Genomic DNA, 7703 nt, shown 5'->3' with positions numbered 1-7703 from the left:
AACTTGCTTCTTAATACTCAAAACTGGTGACGTATTTTCATTACACTTTATTAATATTACACAGTTTGATTGATTCTAAATATTTATGTAAAAAGTGTATTGATTGAAATTATAGCGCTAAATATTTTAATTGCGATAATACATCATCACTCCAATTAGCAAACCAATCAATTTAGAAATTGTTAACCATTCTGAGCACAGCGAGGAAGCTAGTGGTTTTACAATGGTGTTTATTATTTTTTTATCCTATACAAAATTTCTACAAGAAGTAACCTAACCTTAACCTTTAGCGAATTGGATCAAGATGGTACTTTAGGGTGGTCAATCTTCGATTTTCTCAAGAGTTATTTAATGCCACCGGAAAAACAACCGACAAATTACGAAAAACCGCTAAAATTGGAATTTTAATTTTTAACAGTGCTTATCGAAATAGAAACGAATAAAAATAAAAATAAAAAAAGTTTTACTATTTTATTATTATCGCGACATAATAAAATATACAACACGTTATTTGAAAATAGTAGGCAATTTCATCACAATAAATTTAAAAAGCAGGTAAGTGGATGTCGCTCTGCTGTACATTAGATTACAAGTGGGTCACTATATAATGGATTGTATTCAATTTGAATTCCTGTAAGTAGAATTAATATTATAATACTTATTATTATTTTTTATTCGTTTCTATAATAATGATAAACAAAGCGTTAGAAATTAAAATCCCATTTTTAGTGGTTTTTCGTAATTTGTCGGTGCTTTTTCCCGTGGCATTAAATAACTATTCAGAAAATCAAAAAATTACCTTTCTAAAGTACCATCTTGATCCAATTCGCTAAAAGATAAGATACTATAATATGATGGAATCGAAGCACTCCTTCTGGTAGAAATATCGTTTGCAGGATAAAAAAAAAAAAAATGAATAAATAAAAATAAACACCATAATTATTGTAAAACCACTAAATCCCTCACTCCGCTCAGAATTAAATAATGATTTTAATTATTTTATTGTAATTTATAATATTAATTCAACTTACAGGCTACAATAAAATATAATAACAATGTAAAGTATCCAGACTGACAAACCTTCTCCGCTCAGAATCGTTTTTAGAATACAATGATATGATATTGTTGAATTCAAATACAGTGACCAACTTGTAACCTACTGTACAGCAGAGTGACATTCACGTACCCGCCTTTTTTTTTTTTTTTTTGATACAACTCACGTAAGTAACTTACTATAACTTACTATAACTCACATCAGAGAAATTTGTTTTAGTCTAGAAAAAGTTTAAAATTATAAATAGCTCAAAATTAGTCAAAATTTGTATTTTGAATATTTTATGACTATAGAAAATTATAAATGAACATTTGCTGAAAATTTAAGTTATTTCATTTTTGAATTAATAAACAAAATAAGATTATCGTTTGATGAGAATTCATTAATTTACGGTTGAAAATTGAATGTCGAAAAAATTGAAACTTTAAACGCTCAAGAAAATTAGTTCGACATTCCGGTAAACTTTTTATTAATTTTAAAGTCTTAAAGGTATGAACACTTATGAGGGATCCTCTATTCAATTTTCAAATCTTATATATATAAATAGATATTTTTTTTATGTATTTCTAACTCAAAATAATTTTCAAATACTCTTGATTTTGATGGTCATAAAAAAATAGTATGGATTTCCGCTCAACTTCTTTTTGAATTTTCACTAACGAAAACTCATGATAAACCTTGTATTCAATTTTCAATGTAATAATACAGTTTTATTATTGTTAAAATAACAGTTATCGTCAAATAAAAGATTATTTATTAAAAACATAGTCGAATAATTTGTATGTATTTAATTGAATATTGTTTCAATTTCGTGTAAAACGACAAATATTTTTATTTTATAAAATCATAATATTATTTTATTTCAGGTTCACCTGCATAAACATAATCTTCGACATGGACTTCGTTTGTGCCCCTTTTGATTTTGAATAGTCCGTTCTGTCCCCATTCATTTCCCCAAGAGTTGACCAACAACCAATAGTCTACACCATTTTCGACTCCCCATCCAATTAATTTGGCAAAATGCCTTCTCACATATAACGATTTTTCAGTTTTTACGTAAACACCTGTAGGAGACAACAAATCAAAGCCGAACAATACATTGAATTGATTAATATTTATAGCATGAAATATAATATGGGATATACGTCAATAGATAGCTGATAATTGATAGCGCGACAATTGATAACGGTCAATTAATTGCGCGTAAATTGATCGCGAGCGACTTTTCATAGTAGGACAATTTTTAGTGCCGTATAGAATTCAATAAAAATAATAATAAAATAAATCATTTAAAAAAATATACTAATAGTAAAAAATATTACAAGTCGCGATTAAAATTAAACAATATTTATGTTGCCTAAAAATAATTACCTATACCTGTAGCTAAAAATTATGTGCTATGCCTCTTAGATAGTCTTCAATTGTTCTATTTTCATAATCTAAACAATTTTTTTTGATTTTAGCATTTCGATCTTTATACATTTTCTTTTATACATTTTTATAACATATTGCTCTATTTTCATTCTATTTACTTGCTCCTCTTTTTGCAACGCATTTATGAACTTCCATATTGTTGGGTGGGATGAGGAGTTTAACATTGCAGAAAAACAATTGTGCACCCTTCTACGGAGTTATTTGTTAAATCAGCAGACACTAAAGAATAGCAGTCCCATATATTTATTGGAAAATTAGGTTCTCTTCTTTTTTTATTCCTGTGTAAGCGACCAATCCAATTTCCCTCAAAATAATCTATTAATAGCTTCAATATCTCTTCATTTTGTATATAAAAGTCTGTGTCTAAAAGTTATTCAAATGCATCAACAACTTTATTTGTTGGTACATATACTTAAGCTGGTAACATTCGTATGTATAATGCAAAATCTGAATTTTCCCTATATTTCTATTGTAATCCAGTTTCTTGAACGTGACGCCATACACATTGTGATAAATGAAAAAAACAACCATTTAAATATTTAAGTTTCCGATTCTGATATATATATCGGTTTTATTAGGTTTTATTTTATTTAAGAAATCTGTACGACGCTGTAAATCGTCATACATCAAAAGTCGCTCACGATCAATTTACGCGCTGTAAATTGACCGCTATCTATTGTCGCGCTATCAATTATCCGCTATCTATTGACGGGATACCATAATACGATTGGTAGTATTTATAAACTAACCACTTTTGTAGAGAAAAAAGTCGTCGTAAACCCTGAATTTTACTGAGACTGGACCGTACGTCTGCACTTCCTTTTGAATATCTTCGTTTGATTTTATATTATAGTAGTGGCTAACTGAAATCATAGAATAAAATTGTAATGATCGGGCAATGAAACGATATTAAGAAATGTCTAAATCGTCAGTATGTTATTATCGTTGGCTATGCTCGGCTTACCTTTCACGTGATCGTGGTAGTAATGGATCGTATTGTTACCGTAACAGCGCTCTTCGCATGTATGATTGTATAAATGTGTTGGTATGTTACCGATTGGTGGAATTTTGGAAGGTTGACATCCCTGTGTCATGCAATTACAATAATTATCATTATGTAAAATACCTAATCGAGTTTTCAAATTACATCATTTGTGTTGTATTTGCCACCGGAGACCAAGCCGTGACTTTTCAAATATTCCCAAACATCGTCACCGCGAACGGCACCGCTCTGTTTAGTTTTTATACCACCGCAGAAAATTAACTCTTCGGTGGATAGAAGTTGATTGTAACTTCCATTAGTCGCGATGCACATTCTGTCTGCCAGTACCCCGGCGGTGGCATATGCCTGTTGCGAGACAATTATCAGTGGGATTTTGCTTTATTATTTTGAAAATGCGTTTTTTTAAATTTTAATACGGTCATACCGTCAAATTTATTCATATATTTACCCAACCCCACCGGGTGTTTCCATCGTCGTGGACTTCACCAATCGTTTTGCATTGTGGCCAGCCTTTTCTTGCGTCAAATTCCTCGTGAATCTGGTTGTCTATTGCGGACCTGGGATGGCGGGTTTTGTACATAATTTTTGATTTAGTAGCGGCTTCAACTTCTCTCGTTTCCAACAACATCTGATGTTCTTCTTCCGCTGAATTGGGAAGAACATTTTCTCCGGCCTGTAATCATATTATAATTTGGTTAGGTAGGTAACATATTTCAGTTTTGAAGAAGGTAATTTAATTAAGTATATATAATTTAATTTAATAGATTAAAAGTCTAAGAAATGGCGGAAATATAATCTTGTATTAATATGAATATTACATTTTCTAGTTTTAAATTCAGATTATTTAATAATACAAATAATTAATATTTATACAGGTAGATACTCGAGAAACATTATAGCGTACTGGTATAGTTATATATTAAAAATAAATTGAATGAAACTAATTTTTCTGGAACATTGATATATTTTATTTTATCTCTACCTAATAGCTTTACGTGCTTGTAAAATACCAAATTTTGTATACTATATTTCAATACGTTCGTAATGTAAAAACGTTCGTTATGTAAAAATAAACAAATTCCTACAAAAATCATCCACCAATTACCTACAAATGAGTTTTTATATGTAGGTACTGTATTTTTTAATATTATTCTTACTTATTTATAACTTTTTTCGCAACGTATTCTGTAATTCCAAATATGTAATGTCAAAAGGGTCCAGCCCGTATAATTAATAAAAATAAAAATAAAAATTATATTATTACTCTTGAGTTGTGGGATATAATTACAATTTATAAAACATTATATAGAACAAAGTGACGCTATTACATTTTGCAATACTGTCTTAACATTCCGTATCTACGCACATGTCCCTAGAATTTGAGTCTAAACCAAGTAGTGTCGTATAACAAGAGTACCTAATCAGTATTATTTATCGAAGATGTTAATGTATTTCAGGTGTAGGTATACAAATAATTAAAAATATTACATAATATTTACTCACTTTCAATGAGTTAGTTTCCATGTCCGATGGGTCGATTATGCTATTATGTAGAAATTTGGCTTGTTCCGTTGAGTAACAACTTAGCAGCATTATGGAAATCAAAATTAGAATCTTGTCCATGATGTTATAATTATTAAACGTACAAAATATATTCAATAGAACAACAGTAAGTACCTATATGGACTATAGAGATAACTGCACAACAGTAAGTTGTTACTAAACTAAATGAGACTGGTCCTAACCTTATATACCTACCTATGCATATAGATGTTAATGTACGAAGAGATATTAATGTAGAGATTAACAGTGGCGAATGCTGACTCCGATAATGTTTATGATAATTTATCATAATTTTTGAAATATTCAATTAATATGAGTAGTCAACCTTGACACGTGTCTACAATTTAGTATCTAGTTATACGAGCGTAAGTCTCTCTATACAGATGTAACATGACCTCGGTTTTGCATATATATAGGGCCTTTGAAGTATCAGCTAATACTCACTTGCACGGGTACCGTCTTACAGTGCGTATACTGTATGTGAACTGTCACGTTAAATTGTCCAGTTATACGTTATTATATATTATACTAGTTATACATTTCTTTATTTTTTCTTCTACGCCACCTGTTTATTTCGGTATCAAAAAACGGTCCACATATTGTACTTAGAACTCTAGTACTTAACTTAGTACTCAAAACATCTGAGTTGTTGTTCGATTTGTACTGTCGTCAGCCATACTTCGCATCCATAGGTTAGCGTTGGTCTTACAATACTTATGTACAGTCGTACTTTTGTTCCTCTAGAGAATAGTTTCTATTTGAAATATTTTATTAGTGAGAAGAAAGTCCTTTCCGCTTTGAGCAAGCGACTAGTTATTTCGGTGTTCCAGTCATTGTTACCAGTGATTGTTACACCTAGGTATTTGAAGCATTTATTTCTATTCCAATATTTTTATACTTATACATTATCATATTGTTGTATCATAATTCATTAATACTAACGGGTTCGTCCTAGAGGGGGGGGGGGGTAAAGACAAAAAATCTGAAGAAATCTCGAAAACTTTGAGAACATCGTGTAAAGTGATAAGAGATTGGGGATTACGCAGCCGGGAGGAGCAGGGAGACCGCCCACCGAATTTTCTCATTGGAGGGTTGCTTGAATCTGTACAAAAAATCAACAGAGGAGAACAGAAAACTACATACAGTCGGAGATACCCAGGATTTCGAAAAACAGCGAAACAATGTACATAAGTAAAATTTTGTTGGTAAATTGTTATACAGGTCAAGTATACGGAAGTCATGGAAGGCTCGGTGAAAATAAAAAAATTATGTGCGGAAAATTGGCCGTTATGGAAGTTCCATATGAAGGTCATACTTAATGCCTTAGAAGTAGGTGGTATAGTTTCAGGTGAATGTACTAAACTAGGATTACCTATCAAGAAGTCGTTGGAAAAAGAGATGACTGAAGATGCCAAAGCACGTTGGCAAAGGAATAGAAACGCTTGGCTAAAAGCGGAGGTAAATGTCAAAAAATAATAGTTACCTCAGTGGACGATGGTCCATTACAATATTTGATTAACTGTGAGTCTGCATTTGAAATGTGGGAAAAACTGCTGAGTATTTACGAGCAGACGTCTGAGGCAAGTAGACATTTGCTTCAACAACAATTTTTCAGTTATTCAAGGGAACCGACAGATGACATGTCGATGCATATTTCTAAATTGGTCAATTTAGGAAGGAAACTGAGTGTAGCAGTTGAACCAGTTTCGTAAAACATGGTTATGACAAAAATATTAACAATGGGAAGTAAAACAATAAATAATTTAACTAGTCGGTTGTTTATCGGAGAATCACGGATGATCCAGATCAAAGGTTAGGTTGTTGGTGAACAAGAGAAATCGAGTGCATTTCAAGCCAAATTTCAAAACAGATCCGATGGAAGAAACGGCAGTTATGGTAAAGGTAAAAAGGAATTTACTAATAAAAATAATGTTAAATGTTATTACCGTGGTAAACTCGGACATTATAAACGAGACTGTAGGAATTTCCTACGTAGTATGAACGGTGGAAAAAACGGTACTACAAGTACAAATTTAAGCGCATTTGTGAGCGAGTCAAGGTTAACCCTTAATACTGCAGCAGTTGCGTGGGTATTAGACTCAGGCGCGTCAGATCATATGAGTGCGAATCGAGAGTGGTTTTCAAGTTATGAACCATTGAATAACACGCAACAAATCACGATAGGTGATGGGACAAATATGTATGCAACAGGAAAAGGCAATATTAATATATTATCATACGTGAGTGGTAATTGGAATAAAAATTACTTAGCGAATGCATTGCACGTGCCGGGCTTAAAATTTAATTTATTCTCGAGCGGAGCGGCGTTAGATAGAGGTATAGAATTTACGTCGGATAATAAAAAATATGTTTTTACGAGACACGGGAAAACTTTATGCGCAGGAAAGCGTTGCCAAAAGTTGTTTGAATTCCAGATCAAGGTCGAAGTGCCGGAAAAAAGCGACACCTACGCGACGGTAGCAGTGGAAAATAGGTTGTCTGTATGGCACGAACGTTTGGTTCATCAAAATTTGCAGTAGGTAGGTACGTAAAAAATTGTTTGGCAAAACACGATACCGTGTGTTCAGCCAAGGACGACGAGTTCAGGTGCAGTAGTTGCACAAAGGGTAAACAAAGTCGTAAATCATT

The 7703-nt window shown here is 32.0% G+C and overlaps 1 protein-coding gene across 1 annotated transcript; it reads right to left on the bottom strand.

Moving 5' to 3' along the window:
• Window positions 1-1791: 1791 nt before the first annotated feature.
• On the bottom strand, window positions 1792-5212 carry LOC100159833 (cathepsin B-like cysteine proteinase 5). The gene is given in 6 exon segments (NM_001293408.1): window positions 1792-2118; window positions 3238-3351; window positions 3453-3573; window positions 3636-3836; window positions 3940-4164; window positions 4995-5212. Coding segments are annotated over 6 exon segments (993 nt in total). The 5' UTR covers window positions 5115-5212; the 3' UTR covers window positions 1792-1906.
• Window positions 5213-7703: the final 2491 nt, after the last annotated feature.

The sequence above is a fragment of the Acyrthosiphon pisum genome, chromosome X, assembly GCF_005508785.2.
Source record: "Acyrthosiphon pisum isolate AL4f chromosome X, pea_aphid_22Mar2018_4r6ur, whole genome shotgun sequence".
In the NCBI taxonomy this organism is placed as follows: domain Eukaryota; kingdom Metazoa; phylum Arthropoda; class Insecta; order Hemiptera; family Aphididae; genus Acyrthosiphon; species Acyrthosiphon pisum.
Note: the sequence above shows the minus strand (reverse complement) of the source record. Positions and strands in the feature narration are given on the sequence as shown.